Below are 26,987 nucleotides of genomic sequence, written 5' to 3'. Positions count from 1 at the left end.
TCCTGGAAAAAGGGTTTATTTTTATGTTTCTGCAAATGCCGGCTCGACGATCAGCACAGACACGGAGCAATCTCAATGGTGTTTATCCGGAGGACGGTCTGCGAGCTCACAATAACTGGGAGAGAGAGAACTCGGTCACAGCCTGGCCACAACTCTGACCCTGTTCACCAGCCACCAGGGAAGCACCGTCCGACACCCCCCTTTCCACGAGGCAGGGATTCCCGCTGTGACCAAGGGCTGTACACGACACGCATGTCCTGAGACAGGACAGCTCAGCCTGCAGGGTCCCCTGGGGGAGCCCTGCTTCATGGGGCCTGTGACATGCAGGGAGGTCCCCGCCTGTGTCTCAGCCCCCCTCCTCGTCAGACCCACAGGGGTGACGCCCAGAGCAGGTGGGACCGCAGGGCGCCAGCTCCGCTTTCTGTAACTTACTTCTCTTCTTCCTGTAGTTTTTCCTTTTCTTAAACTTCATGTTGATCTTTGGCCACGATTCTGTCTTTTCAATGACGGTGGCTTCTACGCGAACAAGATCCTTCCTGGAAATAAAGGACAGACCTTCCCGATGAGCTGGCAACGCTGCTGATGCTTTGCGTAAGGTTTTAGAAAATGAGGTTTATTTTCCTTTTTTGCTGATCATAAAAGTGATATGTGACCTCGGTAGACATTTTGAAAGCTACAAAGAAGCGTGATAAAGACAGTGCAGTCTGTCCACAGGTCTCACGGGCCATGTGGGAACGAGTTAGTAACAGCCCAGTGACCTGGTCTGGGTGTCCTGCCCCCGGGGACACTTCGCATCTGCCATCATGAAGTATAAGCCTCTTGCGTTTGGCGATAATTCGAGTGATGGACGCCCCTGCCTAGTCTCACTGCCCGGCCCTGGGCAGAGCCCCACATCTGAGAGCACGTTACCCCAAGAGCGGCTTGCCCAGCAACGTGAAGTCATCAGCGCCGACCAGCAGGACCTGCAATGAGAAACGGCATTACCCGCGAGTAACAAACGTGGCAGAACAGGGAGGGCCCGGAAGCACGGGGACGTGGGAAAGGTATCGGCTGGCAACTGTGCTGCGGGCGGGATCTGCTACCTCACTGTCGCTTTAAACAAACTGAACAGCAGGGGACTCGGACGCAGGACGGGGAAAACTGATTATCTGATGTGGCGATCACTTACCAAGTTGTGTCAACCTCCTGTGAAAATGATGGCGTTTTAATTTAAACAACAAAACCTTAGTGAAGTCTAACACACAGGGAAAAACACACACATCAGACAGCGTGTCTTTGGGGCTGGTCACAGGACTGTGAAGACGTGAAGGCTCAGGCTCAGGTGTATCTGCTGCCAGCAGAACGCCGTGCCGCCGTTTTTATTAGACGTTGGAAGACTGTCTTAAATTTTACTGGTAAGAAAAAAATCCAGTTGTACTAAAATTAAATGTCTAAAGACAAAGCACATCTATAACACCGGTGGCCTACGTGCATTAGTGACAAATAACGAACTGTTTTAGTCACTTCCAGCAATGCTCTCGACTCCTGGATTGCCTATGCTACAAAAAGCAGCCTGCATTCATGGGGCTTTCCATCACGTTTTTGTTAATGAGAAATGTTTCCAAATAACACCTTCTCAGAAACCTCCACAGCCACTCCCCAAGTCAGTTCCTCTAGACCAGGGGTGGGAAGGTCCGCCCCGAGGGCCTTAGAAAGCCCGAGAGATCATTGGGCCTGGCCCTGCCGAGGCATCAGGGGTGAGGCAATCAAATGTTGGACCAAACAGAGCAGGCTGATTTTTTTTAGGTTGATGATGTATGGCCCTCGGATGATGCTATAAATATCCAAAGGCCCTGGGCAGAGGAAGGTTCCCACCCCTGCTCTAGACACACAGCGGATGTGCTCCTGTCCACGAGCTCAGGGCGGAGCCGCAGGGCCGTGCGGAGGAGCGCTCGCGGGTGGCCGCCGTCCCGCTCAGATCCTAGGCTGCGGGACCGCCTCAGCAAGGGTTAATACGCAAAAACTTGACAACCACAAAGGACGGAGGGGTTTTCATCAATAAAGGAAATCCTGCGTGTCATATTCCATCATGTTGATGTAACGTATATACCCTGGGAAGCTGATCTAGTATAGAGCGCTTACGTTTTATACGTAGTTTTATAAGTAGGAGCAGAGCCGGCAAAAACCAAATACATTTTGACCACAGCAAGGAGAATCGTAACGGAAGGGCAGGACCGCTTAGCTAAATACACAGACGGAGCAGCAGTTCCCAGTGGTCAGGGAGAGCCAGTGCCCAGGGAAGGGCCTCGGAACAGGCCTCGCTGTTTCAAGAGAGGCCGGCAAATCGAACGGCAGAGGAGTGTTCTAGCCGAAACTTACTATAAACATGGGCTTGAAAGCTCTACATACGCAACTGGGACTTTTATTGTATCTGCGATGGAGTCCTTTCCTGTGGGATATGTCAGCCAGCAAGATGCGAGACAATCAATGTGCACTGCTGAGCATCTCTGCTGAGGAGTGAACCCCGAGCCGGGCCGTCACAGCTCGTCTCCCGGGGCCTGCCTGCACTGCCCAGCCAGCGCCTCCTCACTCACTCCCTCTCCGTCCCCTGGTTTTCTCGTGGTCACGCTGATCTGAGGAACCCTCGCCAGGGACAATGCTGGGAGCTGGGATCGCACATTCCAGGACGAGTCCCCGAATGCACAAAGAAACCGAAACCTGACCTTCTCCAACCGAATCCTCTCTCCACACGCAAGGTCTAGCTCATTTTCGATGAGAATCAGGTCCTCGGCGGTCACCTTCCACTGGTGGCTGGCAAAGTGCACCACGGCAAAGAGCCGGCCGTACTGGCCCGTGGCGATCAGCTCGTTCACCTTCCGCACGACCTCTGCGGGGAGAAGGCCGCGGGCGTCACCCCAGTGGAAAGGCAGCGTCGACACCTCCACACGGGCCCGGGGGCTTTATTATATCCCCCTCCCCGTCCCGCCCCCCCCCCCCGCTCCCCTGCAGCGGTGTGGTGGGGAGGGAGGAGGGGCGCCCGGCGGTGTGGTCGCAGGTGACGCGGTGACAGCCGGTGGCCGAGCCCCGCGCTCCCCACCGCAGGCGCCTGGGCACGGGGTCCCCTGCTATCCCAGGAGCAGTGGCCGCGTGGCGTGCAGGGCACACGGGCCCTGACAGATGAAGCTCCCCACGCTTCCCAGGATGCCCTGCCTCCCGCCGTTCTCTGGCCGGAGCGCAGCGTGCCTGCCTCGGTTCTGACTCTGGGTGGAAACTTCGCACCCTGTTAGGTTCCCAGTTGTTCTCAATAAAGAGCTGGGGGCCAGGAAGGGTGCGAACCCTGAGAGGGAGAGCAGGCCTTTCTGCAAACGGGAAACCCGGAACGACGCCCTGCACGCCTCCTGCACGGCTGCCTGCTTCCCGCTTCTGTGGTCACTGCTCTGCTCAGGTCACGACCCTCTGTCCCCGGACCGTTTACTGTCTGCGCAGCGTCTGCTGAGACCCGACCGGCCGGCCTCGCCTCGGGCTGGTGCAGGAGCGGAACCTGCGCAGTTCCTGCCCTGGAGACAGTCCCACCAGAGGCGGAACGAGGCCACGGGCCGGGACCCAGACTGCGCCTTGTTTTTCTCTAAGTCTCCAAAACAGTGTTTAGAACAAGATGATTCCAGCCCTGGCTGGTTTGGCTCCGTGGATCGAGCATCAGTCTGCGGACTGAAGGGTCCCGGGTTTGATTCTAGTCAAGGGCACATGCCCAGGTTGTGGGCTCGATCCCCAATGGGGGGGCGTGCAGAAGGCAGCCAATCAATGGTTCTCTCTCATCGCAGACGTTTCTCTCTCTCCCTCCCTCTCTGAAATCAATAAAAAAATATATAAAAAAACAACAACTAGATGATTCCATGCATTAAGGTGGACTTCCCGCTTTCTGGGGAAACTGAGGATCTCACACTCCCTCCTGGCAGCGGAGGCTGCAGTGACAGGCGCTCCAGGTTGACATACCCTGACACCCTGGCGGCTTCTCCAACAGCCAGGCCGGGCCGGCGGCCACTGGCGGTCACGCAGCTTCTCTTCCGTGTGGGGAGAAACCTGTCCCAAACCCACGTTTCTCCCAAACAGCGGGAAGACAGATGGACAAGCGCCTTCCCTCCCGAACGCCACCCGCTTCGAACACGGCAGGTGCGCAGGGGTCTCTGCTGCAGAGCGGCTCTCGAGTCCGCTGCTCAGTGGCCAATGAAGCAGAGGTTCCCTGTGCGGGTCTGGAGCACGGAGAGCCGACACCCTGGCTCCGGGGCCAGGGGGCCGCCTGTGTGGGGGGTGCTGCCCGCCTCTGCCCCTTCCTTACCTGCGTGGTGTCTGGTCTCCTCGACGGGGTCTGGCAGAACGACTTCAGGCCAAGGGGGTGAACTCAGGGATGTCTTAGGAACGTATCTGTAAAAACATTTTTTTTAAAAAAATATATTTTATTGATTTTTAACAGAGAGGAAGGGAGAAGGGATAGAGAGCTAGAAACATCGATGAGAGAGAAACATCGACCAGCTGCCTCCTGCACACCCCCCACCGGGGATGTGCCCGCAACCAATGTACATGCCCTTGACCGGAATCGAACCCGGGACCCTTCAGTCCGCAGACCGACGCTCTATCCACTGAGCCAAACCGGCTTCGGCTGTAAAAACATTTTATACACATGTCACACGTGTGAAAAGGCAGTTCAAAATCATAAGACATGGCTGTGTGCAACTGCCGGGAATGACAGGGTCTAGCACGTCACCCGGTCACGTGTGCACACTCCTGCTCCACCAGAATGCTAGGGGATGCTAGCTAGCGCCTTAAAAGCAGGGGTATATATTGTTGTACGTTCATTATGGGTGTATCCCCACCCTGGACCAGTGTTTGACACGTACTCGTTGAATGATGAATGAAACCTGTTCTGCTCAGTCAAATGAAGGCCCTGGCTCGGCCTCAAACCACAGCGCCAAGTGCCCGTGGGTTCAGATCCTGTTCTGTGCCAAGTGCAGGAGCCTCCGGGACGGCCTCACTGACCCTCCCACTGTGGAGACTGGTGCGGCGGCGGCGATGTGTGAATGCTCCACTGTCCACCAGGCACTGTCCACTCTCTTTATTTTTTTAAGTTTAACTTAATTTAATTAATTTTTTTGTCCACTCTCTTTAAATGTAGAATTTACTTAGTCTCATAAAACTCCACTGAGCTACACACGCACAATCCACTTTGCGGACCAGGAGGCACAGCTCAGATGGACGGCTTCGCTCCGGCCCTGGCTGCAGAGTCCCGGGCACGGGGCCGGGCAGGCCCGGGGCTTCCCACGCGTACCTGCCATCCTCTCCTGCTCTTGTCTGTGTACACCCACCAGCCAGGGGCACTTGGCCAAATCTACCTTCTGTAGCTTACAGTGCAGTTTCCTCCCTCTATGTGACATTTAACACTGTTGTTAAATGTTTCAAACTCCACCGGCTCCTCCGAGAGGTTCTGACCCCACATGCCCGGGTGCACCTTCCCGGTTAGAAACCTCCCATGGGGAGTGACAACGTCCCCTTGGTAACCAGAGTGCTGGGAGGCCAGGACACCTTGCTCTTTGCACTCTTGACGTTCTGTCTATGTTTATTACGTCAAGGGTCTGAGAAAAATACTATCTAAACAGTCAGAAAATAGAAATATTCCTAAAAACCCAACTGTCTGAAGTTTTGCGTCAGAAAGATGGTGAAAAGGAAGAGTCACACAAACCCACGTCGACATTACCCTTCTGGACGCGAGGTGCTCTGTGACTGGAACCTTCGGGAAGCGGACCACAGGGAGGCTGGGGAATAGAGAAACAGGGGTAGTGAAATGCAAACCTCCCCTGAAGACATGCAACGCACAGCTGTTGCTGGTGTCACTTTCAATCGCATCACAACTTGTCTACAGAAAACCGAGGCCGACAAAGCTCAAAGAACATCACGTGCAGTCACTGGCTGTTACCATCGGCATCGCGATTCATTCATCACACCACGTCAAGGGCCCACAACCGCACCGCCCGCCCAGTAACCCACTCCTTGACCCCCAAGTGCCCGGGAGGTTCAGACCCTGCTCTGTCCAAGTGCGGGAGCCTCCAAGAAGGCCCTGTTGAGCCGGCCTCCGGGTATTCTCACCCCACTGTCCCCCCGTATGGAGCTGGTTTCCGTCACCAATGGCATGTGACTGAGGTGATGGGACAGCTGAGCCCCCCGGCCAGGGCCGTACCAGTATTTTGCTGAGACTCTCCAGGAGCTCCCATTTCATTCAGAGAAAAGGCAAAAGCCCTTACAGGGGCCCTCAGGGCGGTGGCAGTGTCACCCCATCCCTACAACACGCTTCCCCTTGTTCCCTGGGCACCTGCCTCCCTGGCTTCCTCGCTCTTGCCGGACCACGCCAGGCACGCACCCGCCTAGAAGCCTGCGTGTGGACTGCTCTTTCCCTGAAACCCCTTCCCCCCTCAGGGACCTACAAGGCTGATTCCGTCATTTCTTCTGGGTCTCCACTGAAACACCACCTCAGTGGAGAGGACTTTCCCAACCATCCTATTCAAAACGGAACCCAAGACTTACTTTTCTCCACAAGACTAATCAGCTCGTAACACACTATGTCATTTGCTTATTTAGAAAGCCTGCCTGCACACCCACTCTCCACCAGAAGGCTAGCTAGCCCCCTTATAAGCAGGGGCTATCGTCTGTTTATTATGGGTGTGTCCCCACCCTGGACCAGTGTTTGACACGTAACAGGTACTCAATGAATGACGAATGAAATCTGCTCTGCTCAGTCATCAAATGAAGCCCCTGGCCCGGCTGGTGTGGCTCAGTGGTTGAGTGTCGACCTATGAACCAGGAGGTCATGGTTCCATTCCCAGTCAGGGCATATGCCCAGGGTTGTGGGCTCGATCCCCAGTGTGGGGCGTGCAGGAGGCGACTGATTGATGATTCTCTCTCATCATTGATGTTTCTATCCCTTTCTCTTCCTCTGTGAAATAATTTTTTTAAAAAAATGAAGCCCCTGTTGTAATTCTCTGTGACTGGAAATTCAGCACCTCTCTTGCGAGCCATCCCACTGTTTCAAGCTCAGTTAGAAAGTTTCTGAACCTCTGCCTATGGTCTTAGCTTAGCCTTGGCCCCCCACCCCCCGGGAAAAAGTGCCCCCTTGTCTTCCACAGAACCGTCTTTATAGCTCTGAGGACAGAGACTGGTCCTTCCTTCCTGTGTCCTTCACTCACTCTTCAAGGTCCCGCCTGCTCACCGTCACCTTCTCTGTACTCACTACACTTTGTGATTCTCCCTTAAAAAGTTGCGTCTGGAACGGAACACAGCATTCGAGAGGTGGTTTTACGTCAGCAGACAGAGGAAGTCCCACTGCTTTTGTAAAAACTTCCCTGCCTACTTCAACCCACGTTTTATTATGGAAAATGTTGTGCACAACACTGGGCCCTCAGCTACCCCTCCCCGGATTCAACAGATATCAGCTCATGACTAATCTTGTTTGATGTACATGGCCTCTTGCCCAATTCTGCAATTAGTTTAAAGCAAACCAGGCATCGTTTTATCTGCAAAGAGGTCATATTTCTATGCATGGATGAAAAAGGGGTGCTATAATAAATCATAAATTCCCAACTGGCCAGACAGCCCGGGCCTATCACTTCCTTAGTGAAAGGTTTTAAGCAAGGCCTGCCCACTGTTTCTGTTCTTCTAGGTTACACACTTTGAAAGCCAGAATTAATGCTCCTCGAAGGCATAACCACCCTCAAGAAAGCACATAATCTCATGACCCAATTCCTGCCTCGCCTTCTCCCACATTTATGTAACCTTCCTTACTTTCCTACTTAAGTCCAAATGCATAAAAGAAATTGCAAAACTGTTATTCTCCAGAGTATTTGAGATCTTGCTGCCCAGCAATTGTCATTTTGGCTCAAATCTTATATGATCCTATATAATAAAACCCCAATATGCAAATCGACTGAACAGCGGAACAACCAGTCCCTATGAGGGGCACTGACCACCAGGGGGCAGGTGCTCAGTGCTGGAGCTGCCCCCTAGTGGTCAGTGCACTCCCACAGGGGGAGCGCAGCTCAGCTAGAAACCAGGCTCACAGCTGGCGAGCACAGCAGCTACAGGCAGGTGGTAAGGTCCCGGACTGCAAGAGGTCGCAGGCTGGGCTGAGGGACCCCCCCTGCCCCGAGTGCACCAATCACATGCACTGGGCCTCTAGTAAACTTGTAATGAAAAATTTCTACAGGTTTGGACATTTATGTGGACACACCAAAGACAAGTCGACCTTCAAAAGATGATTATTTAAGAAACAAAACAATGTAACCATGACACTATTATGGCATCTAAAAAAGGCGAAATTCTTTGAAGTTGTCATATATACATTTAGGTCATTTTAAAAACATACATAAGCACTCCTGCATGCAAACACACACACTCCAACCATTTTCAGGCCGAATATAACCTTTTTGGAGCTTCAGTGATTAAAATACAGCTACGTTTTTGCAGAATGGGTTAAGATTAGGCAAGGGCATTCATCACTATTTTTCCACATGAGGTCGATTATGCTCAGAGAGTGGCTCAAAGCCTAGGGTAATGGCAAAGCACAGATTTTGTAGCGGGACCGCTCTGTCTGAATCACTCCTCTCCCACTTTCCTGCTGAGTGACCTTGGGCAAGTTACCTAACCTCTCTGGCCCTCACTGTGCTCCCCACTAACATAGGGCCTACACACAAGTGGAAGAGCTATCTTCAATGGTTAAGCTACTAACTAAGGAACCAGGATCTGAACCTCGGTTTCCCCAACTCCAAAGCCGGTGTTATCAAAACAGGCGATCAGCACCGAAGGCATCAGGTCGGACACACACATACACACATGGCGGGGTGGCGGAAAGCACTGCTTGCCCCACTTCCTCCCTTCACCCGCGGCCCTGGCCTCACCCGCTCCGGGCCCCGACGGTCTGAGGATGCTACGGCCGCACGCGGACACCAGCCGCCCGAAGGCGACTGGCAGGGCCGTGGCCGCCACGGCCGCCGCCATTTTCAACCGGAAGCGGAAGTGGAGGCGCCGCGAACCTGGTGCGTCGACGCACCGGGCCCGGCGGGGAACATCTCCCCGCGCGGCGACCGGACCTTGGCGGCTCCGGTGCGGGTCGCGCGGCGGCGGCGATGGCCTCGGCGGCTGTGGAAACCTTCGTGACCAAGCAGTTGGACCTGCTGGAGCTTGAGAGAGACGCGGAGGTCGAGGAGCGCAGGTACGGCCGCCGGCCCTCCTCTCGGGGTCGGTCCGGCAGTTCCCCAGCCCAGAGGTGGAAACCTCGTCACCTCCCTGGGCGGCCCGTTCTGGTTTTGGACCCTTTCGTTTTCCGGTCCGAAGTTCTCCTCCCCGAACTTTCATTCCGAGATCCTGCCTCTGCCCAGTTCGACTCCCAGCGCCTGCTCAGCCCTCTTCCTCATCCGTCCGCGCTGTAGATGTTGGCCCCTGTGTCTGCCAGGCCCCATTAAGAGTGATTGGCACTGGGAGCCGGGGTATGAGCGCAAGGGGTGGATAGACGCCTGAGCAGCCCGCTTCCAGCGTGACAAGTGGCCGGTGCTGACGGCTGTGCGCGGAGCTGGGGAAGAAACCCTGAGCCGGGAGCGGGCGCGAGGCACGGTGCTTCAGGGAGGAGGTGGAGCCTGAGCACAGCTTCAGGAAAACCGGGGTGCAGGTGTCCCGGAGGGGGAGCCGGGAGAGCCGCCCTGTGTCGGAACAGGAATAGGCGTTTCACCGAAACACTAAGCGCACAGTGATGGAGGCGGTAAACCCTTCCCACCCATCGCCAGTTCCTCTAACCCTCAGGCCTAGTCTACAAAGCACGTTACTGTGTTACTGTTACTCTCATGTCGGAGGAGCTGAGGGGAGAGGTGAAGGAACCTGCCCAACGCAGTGCAGGCAGAGGCGGGACCTGATTCCAGAGCTTACACTCCACTGGTGCAGTATATACATGGATGGGGTTTGTCTGAGAGGTTTTGACATAACAGTGAAGAGCTTGTGGGGAATCCCAGCTCCTTCATTTATGGCTGTGTCGCTTTGCAGGTTATATCTCTGAGCCTTAGTTACCTAATCTGTAAAATGGGATCATTCCAACCTCACAGGTTTGCTGAGAGAATGAAATGATTTTATTAAAAGTCAAGTGCTCAGCTTGGTACCAAGTGCAGAGTAAGCCCCTGTGAGAAGGTAAATGGGCATCAGGTTGAGAAGGGCCTGGCAGAGGAGCTTGTATGATATTCTGTGCATAGGATGGCTTTCATGGAAGTTAAGCAGGTTTGGGGGGGGGGGGCGGTGAATAGATTTGCATTTTAGGAGGATCACCTGGGTGCTGAGAGCTTCTTTTTGTTGTTGTTTTTTAGAGAGAGTGGAAGGAGGGGGAGAGAGAGAGAAACATCGATGTGAGAGACACATTAATTGGTTGTCTCCGGCTTGCACCTGACCGGGTCTGGGATGCAGCCTGCAACCCAGGTACCTGCCCTTGACCGAATTGAACCCGGAACCCTTCAGTCTGACGCTCTCTCCACTGAGCCAAACCGGCTAGGGCCAGGAAGCTCTGTTTAATCAGGATGACAGTGATGTGGGCTTGAATCTGAGTCAGGGCTCTCGAGGGGAGAGGGAGAGGGAGAGGGAGAGGTGGATCCAGGCTGTAAACAGGAAGGGCCCGATAGGACTCAGTGACTTGAACCAGGATCGGGGAGAGAGTAGCGAAGGAGAAGGTGGCGGAAGGTTCTGACTCGGGTGCCTGGGGGAAGGGCCGCGTCATGAACTGCCTTCGGGGAGGCGGGAGGGGCAGGTCTGAGAGGGGCAGAGCCGGAATTGCACTGGCTCGTGTTCGGCGCCTGTGCCAGGTCTTCATTTTCTCCCCTTTTCTGTTTCTCCTGCCCGGGTGGGAATGAACACGGTGAGGACAAAGGTGGGAATGAACACGGTGAGGACAAAGATTGACGTTTCCTCCTGGCGTCTTCCAGGTCCTGGCAGGAGAACGTCTCTCTGAAGGAGCTCCAGCGCCGCGGCGTCTGCTTGCTGAAGCTGCAGGTGTCCAGCCAGCGGACCGGGCTGTACGGACAGCTGCTGGTCACCTTCGAGCCCCGGAAATGCGCGTCTGCAGGGGTGCTTCCCAGTAACAGCTTTTCCTCCGGTCTGTGTATTTCTGACGTAGACACATAACTGAGTATGAGCAGAAAAACGCTGGGCGTTTTGTCTAAGGAGGCTGAGAGGAGAGGGTCAGGGACCTGCCCAGCGTGACACGGGGGGTCAGGACCTGATGCCAGAGTTTGTGTTCACGTGGCCAGCTGCCATGGGCTGCCATGAGCAGGCGAAGGGGGTTGCTGAGTGTTTCTCAGGAGTGATGGAGCAGGGCCTGTTTGTGCAGGTGGCTTGGAAACTCTGGAAACGCAGAGGTAAAAGTGTGTGTTCAGTTCATGAGCATTGTGGAGGGAATGGCCGCGGAGACCGATGGTTCCTCGACAAACAGGAAGTCAGAGGGAGTGGCATTTATGCTGAGAAGTAGCCTGCTGAGAATTCGGTGTGTTGCTGCAGCTATGGACAGAGTCAGGTGGAGCTGTTTCTTCTGAGGAGCTGTTTTGAGGCTCAGTAGCTTCGAGATGCATTCAGAAACGGGCTCCTATTCCGGGCACTCGTGGGGCAGTCTCGGGGGGGAGGTCCCCATGGCGGGCCCCATGCACAGAACTTGACCTCTGCCCCAGGAGTACTGTTGCCACCTGATGTTTCCCTCTAAAAGTTGGGGAAGGAGGCAGAGAAAAGATACAAGGTGCAGACGGAACTCTTTGCTTACAAGAAGAACCCCTGGGTCCGAGAACACGCCTGGCTCATGCCTGGCACACTCTTTTTTTTTTTTTTTTTAAAATATATTTTATTGATTTTTTACAGAGAGGAAGGGAGAGGGATAGAGAGTTAGAAACATCGATGAGAGAGAAACATCGATCAGCTGCCTCCTGCACACCCCCCACTGGGGATGTGCCCACAACCAAGGTACATGCCCTTGACCGGAATCGAACCCGGGACCCTTGAGTCCACAGGTTGACGCTCTATCCACTGAGCCAAACCGGTTTTGGCAGGCACACTCTTGCAGACATGGAATAAGTAGGGTGTAAATGTGCGGGTGGCCCTGGCTTTATCTCAGAGTGGGTTCTGTTTCCGTCGGAACTGTGGTCAAGTGATAGAACCCAAGCCAAACGGGCTTGGGCAGGAAGGCCTGCGTTGAAGGACCGCTGCAAGGTGGGCGTCGGGGCTCGAAGGAGGGCGCGGGCTGAGCCTCCCTCCATTTCTTGGCTTTGCCCTCTTCTGGGTTGGCTTCCTTCTCAGGCACCAGGCGGGAGCCGTTCCGGCCCTACGTCCTCTGAGGCCCTGGTCTAGGTGGAGACAGTGAGGGCCTCTGTCCCGGTGCCCCAGCCAAGGCTCGCTGTGTCTCGGCCTCTGATTTGGTCCCATGCCCGTCCCTGAGCAGTCACTGGCCAGGGGCGTGTGGAGCGCTGATGGGCTCAGGCATGGGTCACACACTCCGCATCCCTGAGGGGGGGACTCACCGAACAGTTTTCACAGGATGTGGGGAGATCGCTGCGGAACGGGGGGCAGATGCACACTGCCCCTCTTTCATTGGTCTTCTTCCCCCGAGGTGCTCGTGGCCCCCACTTCATCCAGGGCCCCCACCTGTCAGCACTCACCACTCAGGGAGGCCCTTACCTCACAGTCTTTCTAGCATGGCGCCCTCGTCCCTCCCTGCCCCTCCCTGAGCTTCATGTTTCCTCAGGCCCCTGGCACAGGCCTGACAGGAGCCGTATTGGTCTGTCCCCACTGAGGGAGCACAGGGGCCGGCTGACTCCTCACCAGAGCAGCGCCCAGAACAGTGCCTGGCACAGAGCGGGCCCTGGACATACGGTATTTTATCCACGGTCGGTCCTGTTTGTTGTAAACAGTTCATTGACCTCATGTGTGTGCTTTTTTTAAAAAAAAGTATTTTTATTGATTTTTAAAAATATATTTTATTGATTTTAGAGAGGAAGGGAGAGTTAGAGAGAGATAGAAACATCAATGATGAGAGAGAATCATTGATTGGCTGCCTGCTGCATGCCCCCTACTGGGGATCGAGCCTGCAACCCAGGCATGTGCCCTTGGTGGGAATCGAACCTAGGACCTTCAGTCTGTAGGCTGACTCTCTATCCATTGAGCCACTAGGGCTTTATTGACTTTTTACAGAGAGGAAGGGAGAGGGATAGAGAGTTAGAAACATTGATGAGAGAGAAACATTGATCAGCTGCCTCCTGCACACCTCCTACTGGGGATGTGCCTGCAACCAAGGTACATGCCCTTGACCGGAATTGAACCTGGAACCTTTCAGTCCACAGGCCAACGCTCTATCCACTGAGCCAAACCGGTTAGGGCTCACATGTGTGACTTAGATGTTAACTATTTATTTTCTAAAGAAAGTAACAGGATATTTGAGATGACCTGGGACTTATTGTATAAAATAATTCACATTTAACTTTGCTCAATGTTTACATAACTGAGTCTTTGTTTCGCAGGTGATATTGTGGGTCTGAATGATGAAGGAGGTCAGCTAGCCACTGGGGTCCTGACCCGGATCACCCAGAAATCGGTCACAGTGGCCTTTGACCAGTCCTGTGATTTCCAGTTGAGCTTGGACCAACAGAATTTCTACCGACTGTTAAAACTTGCCAATGACGTCACTTACAAGCGCCTGAAGAAGTAAGCGTGTGACTGGACCTCACATGTAATGTTGTCTTTAAACACGGCTTGCTCAGCCCACCACGCTTGGGCTGGACAGAGAGCAGTGGGTTTCCGGCTGGGCTTGTCCGTGCTCCCTCTCCGGAGCTGGGGGGCTGTAGGCGGAGGGGGGGCCGGGGCTCCGCCCTGACTTCATGGCTGGCTCTCCCTAAGCCCCGCCCTTGGGTTTTCTCCCCGGGCAGAGCCCTGATCGCCCTGAAGAAGTACCACAGCGGCCCCGCGTTCTCGCTCATAGAGGTCCTCTTCGGCGGCGCAGCGCCCAGCCCTGCCGGCGACACACGTAAGAGCTTGTGCCTTTCTCTTCTGGATGAAACCACGAGGGAAGCTGTGGGGAGTAATGTGGCCGCGGGGCCGTTCTGTCACGAGGTTGAGGAGGTTCAGGTAGAAGAAATCACCTTAATTTCTTTAGATAAAGTCCTGGGAGTGACTTGCATGGGCTGGGCTCTCTTTCCAGGGCTCAGCGTCGGAGAAAGCGCTTCCGTTGGCTTTTCTGGGTTCTCCCTGACCCCAGCTGCCTTTCGAGATGGCGGTGTTTCTTCCAGCCTGGAGCCCTGAAAGTGGGTGGCAGCCACTCACACTGGAGGGCCACCTCACCCGTGCTTGAGAGCATGGTTTTCGGTGTGAGAGCCTCCCGGGGTTGTGTGCTCAGCACGCTGTAGACACTAAGAGTGACACACGTGTCATGGAAAACTAGGGTATTCGGAGGCAGAAAAGCAGGGAGTCAGTCACTCAGAAACCTGCCACTCAGTGCCTGTGTCTCATCTTCAACTCTTTTCCCACATCCACATCCACATCCACATCCGACAGTGTGTTTTACATGCACGCACACGCACACGCACACGCACACGCACACATTGTTTACCCCTGTGAAGGAGCGGGACACGTCTTGATGGTGGCTGACGCCTAAGGAGAAAGGGGCATGGTGTGGAGCACTGGGATGTGCTTGGGCATGGCGGCTCCCCTGGCATCACGAACCCGTTCGGGTCTGCACCTGTGCCTGTGAGTTCACACGTCTCGGCGTCGCCGCACCGTGGGGCGGGTGCCGTGGGAGCAGGGCCGGATACAGCACTACCTGCTCCCGGAGCACAGGGCACACAGAGCAAGTAATCAGTGTGGCCATGAGAGTCGGAATCGGAACTCGGTGCTGGAATTTGCTAGTCCCCTTTTTTCTTTTCCTTTTTTTGTTTTTGTTTTTTTGCTAGTACTCTTTTACCCTTTTATTTTTTTAAAACATATCTTTATTGATTTCAGAGAGGAAGGGAGAGGGAGAGAGAAACATGATGAGAGAATCATTGATCGGCTGCCTCCTGCATGCCCCCCACTGGAGATCGAGCCCGCAACCCGGGCATGTGCCCTTGGCCGGAATCGAACCTGGGACCTTCCGTCCACAGGCCGATGCTCTACCCACCGAGCCTAACAGGCTAGGGTTCTTTAATCCTTTATTTTTGCCATTTTATGGGCACGTATAAAGGGACAATATGTTCCAAGAAGCATTTACCTTGAAGAGTCTGTTATCCTGGAGCATGAGTGGTGAGGGTTTTCAGTACAGGGACAGAAGGTCAGTGTTAGGCTGTGCGGGCTGGTGCAGGGGCAAGCAGGCAGGGGCGGCGTGGCTGCGTGGCTGGGTCCCAGGAGGGCCCGGCTCAGGGAGGCGGGCGGCAGGCTGGGTTTGGCCTGGTCCGCAGCCTGCTGCTTCCTGTTCTAGTGGAATCTTTTGAAAACAGAGCAGGTTGATTTTGTGTTGATCGGGTGCCTCCCGGGAAGTCCCGCTCCCTCCTGTGCTCCTCAGTGCCCGGAGAGCCGGCCTACCCCTGTCGCCTCTCCCGCAGGGGCGCCGACCCTCTACAACGCCGCCCTGGACGCCTCCCAGCAGGAAGCGGTTTCGTTTGCGCTGGCCCAGAAAGAACTGGCCATCATCCACGGGCCTCCTGGCACCGGGAAGACCACCACCGTGGTGGAGTTCATCCTCCAGGCTGTGAAGCAGGGCTGCAAGGTGGGCCGGGCTCTCCCCGCACTGCCCGCCCCAGGAGGGGGGGGCGGGTCAGGACGTCCCTGACGTTAGCTGAGCTCTGGGGGGCCCTTTCTGCTTCCTGACAGCCGAGGGGCACACGGGATGCGCCCTGGGCCACCTCGATGGGGGTGGCGGTGCCGGGACACGGGGGAGGCCGAGCCCCTGTTCTTGGCGTTGACTGAGGAGGGACTCTCCTCTCCGCCGCCTGCTGTAACGGTGGGACTGCTGTTCTGGAAGCCAGGCTGAGCCGTTCAGAGCGCCCCCGTCTACTTGTCGGGTGGTAGCGCGACGTTGTTGGTGATGAGACGGCGCCCCAGCGGGTTTTGTCCGGGCCTATGAGTCCGTTCTTTCCAGTTACCAGTCTCTGCACGTCTGGTGCTCGGGGACCAGTAGGTTCTCCAGCCCAGATTCTCGTTATGCAGACACTGTGACAGTTTGCAGTGACATGTCCCCCGTCCCCGCAGCTGAGGCTCACACCTTAGCATCATGGCGCCCACACTGCACCCTCTCTCCTCTCCGAGAGGCTTTCTGTTTGCTTAAGTGTAAACCGAGGTGGTTTCCTTAAACACGAATCCCCAAACCCGACCTTGAGCTTTGCGCCCCCAGGTTCTGTGCTGCGCGCCCTCCAACATCGCCGTGGACAACCTGGTGGAGCGCCTGGCGCGAAGCGGGCGGCGGGTGCTGCGCCTCGGGCACCCTGCCCGGCTCCTGGAGTCCATCCAGCAGCACTCGCTGGACGCGGTGTTGGCGCGCAGCGACGGCGCCCAGATCGTGGCCGACATCAGGAGGGACATCGACCAGGTCTCGGTACGTATGTCTTAGCCGGATGCGCCTCACGGCGGTTGCAGTTTGAGATGGTTCTCATGTCCTCGGTGCCGCGAGCTTTCTGGCTCTCCAGCTCCCGCGTTTGCCCTGGTTTCCTGAAACGTCCCGCCCTGCATGTGCTCTCTGAGCTCGGGTCTCTCTGCGGCCCCCGCGCTCCTCGGGGCCTGGCCTCCCAGGGCGGGTCCTTGGAGTCGGCCTTTCCCGCAGGGCGGCCAGCGCGGGGGCAGCAGGGCGGGGACAGGATCCGCGGTCCCTCAGCACGGGAGGCGTGCAGACGTCTGGCGCTCGTCACAAATGCGCAGGAGGGCCTGGCCCTGCTCCTGTCTAAATCGTGCTGTCCGCTCGGAGCTGGCACAGTGGCCCTCCTGTCACTGCCACCGCGCCCTGTCCTCCAGAGCGGACGTCACAGGGAGGGAAGGGGCGGCGTCTCTTTAGTCCTCACCTGAGGATGCTTTTCCGCTGGGAAGGGTGGGGGGAGAAACATCAACATGAGAGACACATGGATTGGTTGCCTCCCAAACGCACCCCGTCCGGAGCCTGGGATTGAGCCTGCAACCGAGGTGCCATTGGCTGGGAATCGAACCCTAACCTTTTGGTCTGCAGGCCAATGCCCTAACCACTGAGCAACCGGCCAGAGCACGGGTTACAGCTCTTTTTTAGTATTAAAGTGAGTTGGGGTTTACGTAGCATTTAATGGGCTAAACAAAACATTTTTAAATCTCTTGACAAATGTGGGATAAAAAGGAAGCTCAGCCTCTCTGTGTACGTGCTACTAAACCAGGTCCTGAGGGGCAGGAGCCTGTCGGTGACCGGGGGCGGGGCTGGGCTCACAGTTACAGCGGCGTCTGCTGTGAGGACCGGGCGTCCCATCTGCCTCGCCCTGTGCAGCGACACTGGCTCTAAGGCCAGGCAGGTGGCAGGTGCTTAGCACTTTGTGTATCTGTTGCTCCTTCAAGAAAGAGTTTGACTTTATTGCCTTTTAAGAAACTTAGCGAAGTGGACCAAGTGATTATAAATAAAAGCTCTTTGTGAACTACAAAGAGCTAAAGTGCAAAGTTGTGTCAGAGTGGTTGTATTTTCTGCCTGGCTGGTGTAGTGGTTGGCACATGAACCGGGAGTTCACAGTTCGATTGCCCGTCAGGGCACATGCCCGGTTGTGGGCTCGGTCCCCAGTAGGAGGCGTGCAGGAGGCAGCCCATCCATGATTCTCTCTCATCGTTGATGTTTCTATCTCCCCTGTTCCTTCCCCTCTCTGAAATCAATAAAAAAAAAGGGATTATGTTTTCTTTGCTTTCCTTTGTAGGTGAAAATTAGAAAGACCCAGGATAAGAGAGAGAAAAGTACTTTTCAAAATGAAATCAGGCTGCTAAGGAAGGAGCTGAAGGCCAGAGAAGAAGCCGCGATGCTGGAAAGCCTCCGGGCGGCCGACGTGGTCCTGGCCACAAACACAGGTGAGGAGGGCGGCCTCCGCCCCATCCTCGGGCCTCAGGTGTCCCCCTCTGAGTTTTCTGGAGCCGTTTGTGTCGGATGGTCCTCCCTGCCGGGTAGAATTCACCAGGAAGCCTTTTGGGCTTGGAGTTTTCTCTGTGGGAGGTTTTTTTTTTAAAATATATTTTATTGATTTTTTACAGAGAGGAAGGGAGAGGGATAGAGAGTTCGAAACATCGATGAGAGAGACATCGATCAGCTGCCTCCTGCACACCTCCTACTGGGGATGTGCCCGCAACCAAGGTACATGCCCTTGACCGGAATCGAACCTGGGACCTTTCAGTCCGCAGGCCGACGCTCTATCCACTGAGCCAAACCGGTTTTGGCTGTGGGAGGTTTTTAACTGCACAGCAGATTTCTTTAGCTGATACAGGACTATGTTCAGCTTAGCCCTTTTTAAGTGAACTGGTGTCTTTGAAGGAATTAATCCATTTAATCTAAGTTGTTGAGTTTATTGATGTGATATTGTTCATAATATCGTCTTATTATCTTAAAGATGAGGAGCAGGCTCGGGGGTGGGGGCTTGCCCAGGCCCTCGCGGTTGTCTCTCGGGCTAGGTCTGTGCACTGAACTCTCGCGGAGCAGTGGCGGGGGGAAGGTGGGGGGAGCGGGGAGGAGCTGGTGGGCTGGTTCTGACTCGTGGAGGTTTTGTCTCTGGGTGTCGGCTCAGCAGTCAATTGTTCTGAAAACACTTTAGAGGAGAATTAGTTACATTTTAAATTCAGAAAACGATGCAGGAACGTTTACAAATAAGACGGCCTTCCAAGGACTTGGGTCGCAGCCCCGAAGGGGTGATGGGTTTTGGTGATTGAGGCTTCCAAGTGGCCTGTGGCTGGGGACACACCGCTTCATGTAGGGCAGGCGCTACAGGCCTCTGCCGTCCTCGCCAAGTTATCATTCTGGGCTGCACGTTGTTAGTCTGAACGCGAGGCTGGGTTGTGGAGCTGCGGGCTGTCGGTGCCTCTGTCGGCGCCCCGGCAGCTGCACTCACAGCCTGAGCCCCTGTAAAGCCCATGGCTCCCCTCTCCACCAGGCGCTTCTCCCGACGGGCCCCTGAAGCTGCTGCCCGACGGCTACTTCGACGTGGTGGTCATCGACGAGTGCGCCCAGGCCCTGGAAGCCAGCTGCTGGGTCCCCCTGCTGAAGGCCAGGAAGTGCGTCCTGGCCGGGGACCACAAGCAGCTGCCCCCCACCATCGTCTCTCCCAAGTAAGCCCCCCTGCCGAGCGCCTTGGCCCCCTCCGGTCACCCTTTGCTCTGTCCCCCGAGGTCCGGCCCAGAAGTCCTGGCTCACAGGAGGCCCTGGTGTGCCGCCCCCACACCTGCTCATTTAGACGTCGCACCTCAGCCTGTGCTCCTGGAGGCCAGGGTTGTGTCATGGTCCCTGTGGCCCTGGAACCTGGCCCGTGCTTGGATAGAACACCCCGACGGGCCGCGGGGTGACGTCCGCACTCACCCGCTTCTGTGGGCTGTGCTGCCTGCCCTCGGGGCGGGTCAGCACACGGCCCAGCGTGGATCCCGAGGCCTGGTCTGTGGGCACCTCCTTCCATGGGGACACCTCCTTCCAGGCCTGCCTGCTGTGGGCACAGTGTTCTCCCCCCCCACCCCCCCCGCCCCCAGCACAGGCTCCCGTGGCCCTCCAGTCTTCACGCCACAGCGGAGCGGCCTCTGTGGGCTGACTGGCTCTGGGGACATTGGGCCTGCAGGCTGGCCCCCGGTCAGCTCCCGCCTCGGACCCCTAGCTTCACCACATCTGCACGGTCCCCTGCCACGTTCTCGCAGGCCCCAGGGTTAGAGGTGGCATCTTCGGAGGCTGTTATTCAGCCGACCACACCTTAGTTCTTGGTCAGACCTGGGGAGCGAGTCGGGTTCAAGGTTGGAGGACAGCTTCCTCCCCGGGCCCTGGTCTCATGCCAGACTCCGGGCTTGGCCTCCCTCCGCTTCCTCTCGGTGCAGAGCTGCACGGGCGGGACTGTCGCTGAGCCTGATGGAGCGGCTGGCCCAGGGCCGCTGCGCGGGGGCGGTGCGGACGCTGACGGTGCAGTACCGCATGCACCGGGCCATCATGCAGTGGGCCTCGGAGGCCCTGTACCGCGGGCAGCTCACGGCACACCCTTCCGTGGCAGAGCACCTCCTGCGGTGAGTGATGTGGCCACGGCCGTGTCCTGACGGAGCCCTGGGCCACCGAGGGGTCTCCAGGTTTTAGAGGAAGAGTCACCTCCAAGACCAGTTTTCTGGGGAGGAGAGTGGGCTTGGGGGCCTCCAGTGGGACATGCTTCCTGTCCATCGTGTGGCCCGTGGGTGGTACCGTTCTCCTGTGGGCGGGGCAGTGCTGAGGGCGGGAAGGGAAATGCGGGTTCTGCTTTCAGGACCTCCGCGCCAGGGCCTTATGTTCGGTCTCCACCTGTGCAGGGACCTCCCGGGGGTGGCTGCCACGGAGGAGACGGGCCTGCCCCTGCTGCTCGTGGACACGGCCGGCTGTGGGCTGTCTGAGCTGGAGGGGGAGGAGGACCAGTCTAAAGGGAACCCAGGTGAGCTCGCTCGGGGGGGTCAGCTTTTCTGTCTAAACAGACCCCGGCCTCCTCCAAACACACACGTCCCTCTAGTTGCCAACCTGGGAGCGAGGGGAGGGCAGCACCGAGGAGCCTTGGTCGGTTAGGAGCCGGAGGCTGAGCCTGAGCGCATTTAATACTCTTCTCCATGAGCAAGGGATGCTCGCGGCAGCCGCGGTCTGGGCGGATTCGAGGCAATTCGAGGCAGCCATGGCCTGGGCAGCGTTTTATCTTCTTGTCCACGCAGCGTGGCCAGCGCTGCCTGGCTGGTCTTGGGATGAGGTCCTTGCTCAGCCCGCGGGACGTCCACTCAGTTCCACTCCAGGGCTGCCACTAACAGGACATGTGGCCCTGCTTACACTGAGAGGGTTTGTTGTTTCTGGAATTCAGGTTGGCTGGGGGTCCTGTAGTTTTTTCATTTTTAAAATTTATTTGAGAGAGAGAGGAAAGGAGACAGACAGAGAGACAGAGACAGAGACAGAGAGAGACATTGATGTGAGAGAGAAACATCAATGGGTTGCCTCCTGTACACATCCCAGCTGGGGATTGAACCCGCAACCCGGGCATGTGCCCTGACCGGGAATAGAACTGATGACCTTTTGGTGCACAGATGACCCTCAACCCATTGGCCGCCCAGTGGGGTCAGGGCGTCCTGAATTTTTGTTTCTGAGTCTGGGGACACTGACTCAGGTGTGGGGTCCCAGGATGACCCAGATCAGCTCGACATAATAGAGGGGAGTTGCTGGGAGAAGCAGCGCTGACCTCGGTGTCACGTGCCCTGTCCTGGAAGCCTGCTCTCTGTGCCTGCAGGGGAGGTGCGCCTCGTCAGCTCGCACGTCCAGGCTCTGGTGGACGCTGGCGTCGCGGCGAGCGACATTGCCGTCATCACGCCGTACAACCTCCAGGTGCGAGCACCCCTTTCTTTCCGTGTCTGTCAGTGGGGCCCAGCCATCCCTCCGTGCTGAAAGGAGAAGGGCAGTTTATTGGTTCTTATGACCGAAAACTCCGGGCTGGAGTTGTCCACCTCATGTCTTGATTGAGGCTCAGATGACATCAGCAAGAGCCTCCATCTGTCCGTTTGTCCACCTCACTCGCTCTGCACCTCCCGCCTCACCCTGTCCTCCCGGCCAGGCTCCCTGTGTTGGCTTCTGTTTCCCGCCAGCTTTCCCAGTGTCCCCGGCAACCTCGGGGACGTTTCCTTACACAGGAAGCCCCTGGGAACAGAGGTCCTTTTGTGGCCTTTGCCACGAGAATCTCAGTTTCCCATCTCGTTGATCTGGCTGTCCCCCTGCCCGAGCCAGTCGCTGTGACCTGGAGCTGGGTCTGGAACCCGGGGGACAGAGGTGGGAGGGGGCGGTTTCTGAAGGGAAGGCAGGTGCTGGCTCCCCGGCAGAGGGCAGGTGGTGAGTCAGCAGAAGTGACGCTGTTCCCTTCCCTTCGGGTGTCGGTGTTGGTGGGGATGGGGGTCCTATCTGGTGGGGGCGGGGGGATTTGTTGGCTCTTCTGCATGCCTGTGAGGAGGGCCGTGGTGGAAACCAGGCCGGGGCGGTTCTGCAGGCGAGGCCCTCTGCTGAGTGGAAGGACAGCGTGTCCGAGCCGCCTGGGCCCAGGCTATGCCGGGGCCCCGGTCTGAGGCCCCGGTCTGCTTGGTGCTTCAGGTGGACCTGCTCAGACAGAGCCTTGCTCACAGGCACCCAGAGCTTGAAATCAAGTCGGTCGACGGCTTCCAAGGCCGAGAGAAGGAGGCGGTGGTGCTGTCCTTCGTCAGATCCAACAGGAAAGGTATGGAGCGCTCGCCAGAGTCCCAGAAGGGAGTCACGCACGCGAGGCGGCTGGGTTTCCCGGCCGTGCCGTCCTGGAGAGTGAGCATGGAGTGCAGGCTGTCCTGTGAGCTCAGCGTGAGGAGAGACTGAGCCGGTGGGGAGCGAGGCGTGACGGGGCCTCGAATAACAGGGCCCCGCCTGGGCCCCGCGTGCACAGCAGGGAGAGCGGCGCCAGGGTGGGAAAGGTGTTCCCGCACGGAGCAGCACGGAGGCTTAGGGCCCGAGCATGCGGTTGGGGTGGGGGCTGGGAGCCAGGCAGGCTGGGGGGCCGGGCACCGCCCAGGAGGTGGAGCCCCCTCAGGCTCAGAGCTCGTCTTCTGGCCTCAAGGCTGCTTCAGCCTTCGGGCCGGCCTTGATGCCCACAGAGCTTGTGGAATTCCGGTAGGTAAGCAAGTTGTACCCGGAAACAGTGTTGCGGCTAATGGGCTTGGAAAAGCGTTTCCAGTGGAAGGTTGGAAACAGGTGGGAGGTGGGACAGCTGTGCTGGGCGGGAGAAGGCACTGGAATGGCCCTACTTCTCTCGGGTGTCAGCTGCAGCCCCGTCCACGCCCCCCTGTCACCTAGCTCTGGCTCGGGGAGGAGGCGTGGTACTTACTGAGAAATGAGTGACAGTAGGAGAGCCACCGCCGTGTTAGCCGGGTACCGTCTGCCATCCTGATGCGCTGTGGGGAGCAGCAGGGTCAGCAGCCGTGGCGTCACGGTGGGGCCTTAGGGCCTCGAGTCCTTGGGAGGCGGAGCCGGGAGGCCGTCGGTGCTGAGCCTGGAGCAGCCTGGAGTGGGTCCTTCGTAGGGGTGCCTGCGAGAGGGCAGGAGAGTCTGCTTCCTGTTCCTCAGGCTTAGATCTTGCCTGCTCGCCCTCGTTACCAGGTGAAGTGGGTTTCCTGGCCGAGGACCGGCGGATCAACGTCGCCATCACCCGCGCTCGGCGCCACGTGGCCATCGTCTGCGACTCTCGCACGGTCAGCAACCACGCCTTCCTGAAGACCCTGGTAGATTATTTCACGGAGCACGGGGAGGTGCGCACGGCCTTTGAGTATCTTGAGGACATCGTCCCTGAAAACTACTCCTACGAGAGGTCCCAGGGACACGGCCAGGCTGGTGCGAAGCCCCAAGGCTCAGCCGGGTCCGCCAGGAAGCCTGGAAGCCGGCGGCCGGAGGGAGCTGGGACGGCCAGAGCGACCGCCAGGCTGGGCCAGAAGGCGCCAGACGGGAAGCCCGTGGCCTCTGAGGCCCAGTCTCAGCCCAGCCTCAACGGAGGCAGCCCAGGGGGTGCGGGGAGCAGGGACAGTGCGGACCACTTCAGGGCCCTGATCGCCGAGTTTGTGGCCAGTGAGCAAGTGCAGCTGGAGTTTCCTGCTTCCCTGAACTCACACGACAGGATGCGTGTCCACCAGATCGCGGAAGAGCACGGGCTGCGGCACGACAGCTCCGGGGAAGGCAAGCACAGGTTCGTAACCGTGAGCAAGAGGGCCCCGCCGGCCACGCCGGCCCCTCCGGCCACACCGGCCACACCTGCCCCACCGGCCACACCGGCCACACCGGCCCCAGCGGCTCCAGTGGCTCCACCGGTCCCATCCGTCCCACCTGCCCCACCCGTGCTGGCAGGGACTGACAGCAAAGCCCCTCTCCATCCTGAGCCCCCCAGCCCCGCGCAGACGGAGCCCCCCGGGCGAGAGCCGAGCAGCGTGGACCTGAGGGCTGTGCACCTGGAGAGACTGCAGAGGGAGAGGGGCAGGCAGGAGCAGCGAGCCACGGAGGGGCCGCGGGCCGTGGGCCCGGGGCTGCGGAAGTTACCAAAAAAGAAAAAGAAGAAAGATGCAAAAGGTGAGTCGGATCAGCTAATGAGAACACAGGCGTGGTGTCCCCTTAACTGGGCTGTTGGCCCCACTTGCAGCGCACCTGCCGCCCAAGCAAGAATCAGGACTTCCTCCTGGGGGGCCCGGTTCCGCTTTATGTTCAACGGGTTGGAGTGAGTCCCTGAGGGTGGCGACCGGTCACAGTGACCCTCGCGTCCCCGGAGGCTTGCGCAGGGCCTGGCAGAGGAGGTGCGCTCCCTGCAGGGACGGGAGGGAAGAGTCCCAGACCTCTGCCGTGGCGACACTGCTCCTGACTCAGACCCCGAAGGGCCGCGTGCTCACCCTCCTGGCGGCGACTGGTTTCTAGCTCTGAGGACAGACACCGAGCAGGCGTGAGCCTGCATTTGCTCGTTGCCTTGACCCCGAGAGCAGGGAGCAGGTGCAGCTGCTCATGGGGCAGCCATGCCCCCTCCCCCCGCCCCCGGAGACTTGTCCGACCCTGCTCTTCCCTGTTTGAGTGGCGCTGTTCTCCCCAGGACCTGCGGCCCTGGACCTGCCCTCCACGGAGGACTTCGACGCCCTGGTCTCGGCCGCCATGAAGGCTGATAACACCTGTGGCCTCGCCAAGTGCCGGGCCAGCGTCGTGACTCTGGGCCAGCTCTGCCCGCACTGCAGCCACCGCTACTGCCTCAGCCACTGCCTGCCCGAGGTGCGCGGGCCCCCTGGGCGTGGCTTCCTCCCCTTGGTCCCACTCCTCCGTCCCACGCCTCTGACAAAGTCTGCCAGTGTGGGGCAGCCTCCTCCAGACACCCCCAGCCAGCACCCCCTCGGGTCCAGCACTGGGGTCAGATGATGGAAAATAGTGTTTTCCCCAGAGGAGGTCTTAACTCTGCTTTGGGCACATTTTGCTGCATGAGTGGGGTGGGGTGGGCCTGAGCTCTGTGTATCACCGTGCACAACTGCGTCACCCCGTCAGGGAGGCTGCGGACTGGCCTGCGCTCACCTCTGCTCGAGGGTGGTCCGGGCTGGGGCCAGGCCACGGACAAAGGAAGGGAGCCTGGGGGTGAAGGATCCGTGTGCGGGAGAGGATGGAGGCCCTCCGAGGTCTCACGCTGGGGCTTCATGGTCCCCAAGCTCCAAGATGGGCAGAGCAGCGGGACCTTGTCCCCACTCGCCTCGCACTGACTCTCGTGTCCCCCCAGATCCATGGCTGTGGGGAGAGGGCTCGTGCCCACGCCCGGCAGAGAATCAGCCGGGAAGGAGTGCTGTACGCCGGCAGTGGGACCAAGGACCGGTCCCTGGACCCCGCCAAGAGGGCCCAGCTGCAGAGGAGCCTGGACAAGAAGCTGGGCGAGCTGAGCAGCCAGAGGAGGAGCAAAAGGAGGGAGAAGGAGACGTGAGCCCGTCCTCGCCCTCCGGCCTGGTCTTTGCAAATGCGGGTGGAGGCACGCGGCCATCCTGGTGCTTCCTGTGCCTTGTAGCTGCTCCGGGACATGTGGCCAGGCCGCATGGGCGAGTGAGGGGCCTCTGGGAGGGGTGGTCCTGGGGCCCAGCACGCCCTCCCTTGCGCTGGGGTGGGGGACGGGCTGCAGTGGCTGTTCCCTGGACCTTCCTGGGAGAGAGCCGCCCCAGGTCTCAGCTTTGCTGGCACCAGGCCCCGTGGGGCTCTCCGAGGTCCCTCGCCAACTGCTGTAAGAGAACCTCAGATGGATGTATGTTTCAGCGCAGAGTTTTATTTGCTTCAGAGGAATAGAAATTATTTAAGAATTAAAGATACGTGCACACTGCCCACAGTAGGTCATGGCATTCTTTCCCGTCTTGCTCACTTTTCTGAGGTTGAAAGCACGGGGTCGCTGCGGGGGCAGTCCTTGTCCTGTTAACAGGTGACAGGGAGACACCACTTCCTGTTCTGCTTGGCTACCCCTCCTTCCCCCCCGGGAAGGTCTGTAACCTGGGGAGGAGCCCAGGGCAGGCCTTTTCCCGGGGGCTGTGTGGGGTCAGAGAGGCGGCCTGTAGGGGGCCTGGGGGATTGCCCTGTGTCACAGCTCTGCCTCCCCCTCACCTGCACGGCCCAGGCCTCACTTTCGGGGTGCCCTCCCCTCCCAGACCCTCCTTAAGTGCACGCAGGTCCCTTGGCCTCTGTGAGGCTGTCTCCTGACCAGGCATCAGGGCCTCCGTGTTTCAGGCCGTGTCCCTCAGGAGCCTGTCTGTCCTGCACAGCTATGTGTCCTCCACGCCGGCCCGACACTTGGACCACTTTGCTTTCGCCAGTGCTGGGCCGCCCTCTCACGGGCACCCCGTCCTCCTGCCCACATGCCTTCCTCTCGCTCCCATCAAGTGTCTTTGGGACTAGACTGTTTGGGAGGGGACGGGGCAGGGATTGTATTTAAGTGCCACGCCATCCATCCGATGACGCGTGTGAGCCCAGAGCCTGCCCACATGCGTTTGAGACGTCACGGTTGCTGGGTGCACGGGGCAGCCGTTGTGCCTGCTGAGGGTGCTTGCTTTATCTTCCCGTCTGTGTGATGAGAAACTCTGATGCCCTGGCCACAGGGAGGCTGTGTGTCCTTGGCTGGATCAGAGACTCACACCCGCCTGGCCACAGCAAGGCCAGGTTCAGGGGTGGGCCAGCATCCAAAAGGACCCACCAGGGTCCCACCCTGCCACCCACACACAGACACTCTTCCTCCACTGCGGGCGCCTGTCTGCAGGAGAGGAGG

General features: G+C 58.0%; 2 protein-coding genes across 4 annotated transcripts; one reads left to right on the top strand and one right to left on the bottom strand.

Moving 5' to 3' along the window:
* On the bottom strand, positions 1–9,125 carry MRPL21 (mitochondrial ribosomal protein L21). Of its 3 annotated transcripts, none has more exons than XM_054725315.1 (7): positions 8,883–9,125; positions 5,729–5,786; positions 4,316–4,401; positions 2,703–2,866; positions 910–962; positions 433–536; positions 1–115 (listed from the first exon to the last, which is right to left on the bottom strand). In XM_054725315.1, exons 1-7 carry the CDS (start codon positions 9,016–9,018, stop codon positions 51–53), a joined length of 666 nt encoding a protein of 221 aa, XP_054581290.1. In that variant the 5' UTR covers positions 9,019–9,125; the 3' UTR covers positions 1–50. The 3 variants fall into 3 exon arrangements, with proteins under 3 accessions (XP_054581290.1, XP_008145236.2, XP_054581291.1); XM_008147014.3 differs by having other exon boundaries at positions 8,919–9,057; XM_054725316.1 differs by lacking the exon at positions 8,883–9,125 and having other exon boundaries at positions 5,718–5,768.
* On the top strand, positions 9,108–26,054 carry IGHMBP2 (immunoglobulin mu DNA binding protein 2). The gene is made up of 15 exons (XM_028153737.2): positions 9,108–9,232; positions 10,977–11,146; positions 13,551–13,734; positions 13,956–14,053; positions 15,603–15,766; positions 16,391–16,591; positions 17,913–18,060; positions 19,131–19,305; positions 20,053–20,235; positions 20,509–20,627; positions 21,459–21,553; positions 22,307–22,430; positions 23,339–24,295; positions 24,804–24,976; positions 25,470–26,054. The coding sequence occupies exons 1-15, from the start codon at positions 9,147–9,149 to the stop codon at positions 25,665–25,667; spliced, it is 3,075 nt and encodes a 1,024-aa protein (XP_028009538.2). The 5' UTR covers positions 9,108–9,146; the 3' UTR covers positions 25,668–26,054.
* The last annotated feature ends 933 nt before the right edge of the window (positions 26,055–26,987 follow it).

This window comes from Eptesicus fuscus, chromosome 13, assembly GCF_027574615.1.
Source record: "Eptesicus fuscus isolate TK198812 chromosome 13, DD_ASM_mEF_20220401, whole genome shotgun sequence".
Taxonomy (NCBI): Eukaryota; Metazoa; Chordata; class Mammalia; order Chiroptera; family Vespertilionidae; genus Eptesicus; species Eptesicus fuscus.
This window is presented reverse-complemented; position numbering and strand designations above follow the sequence as displayed.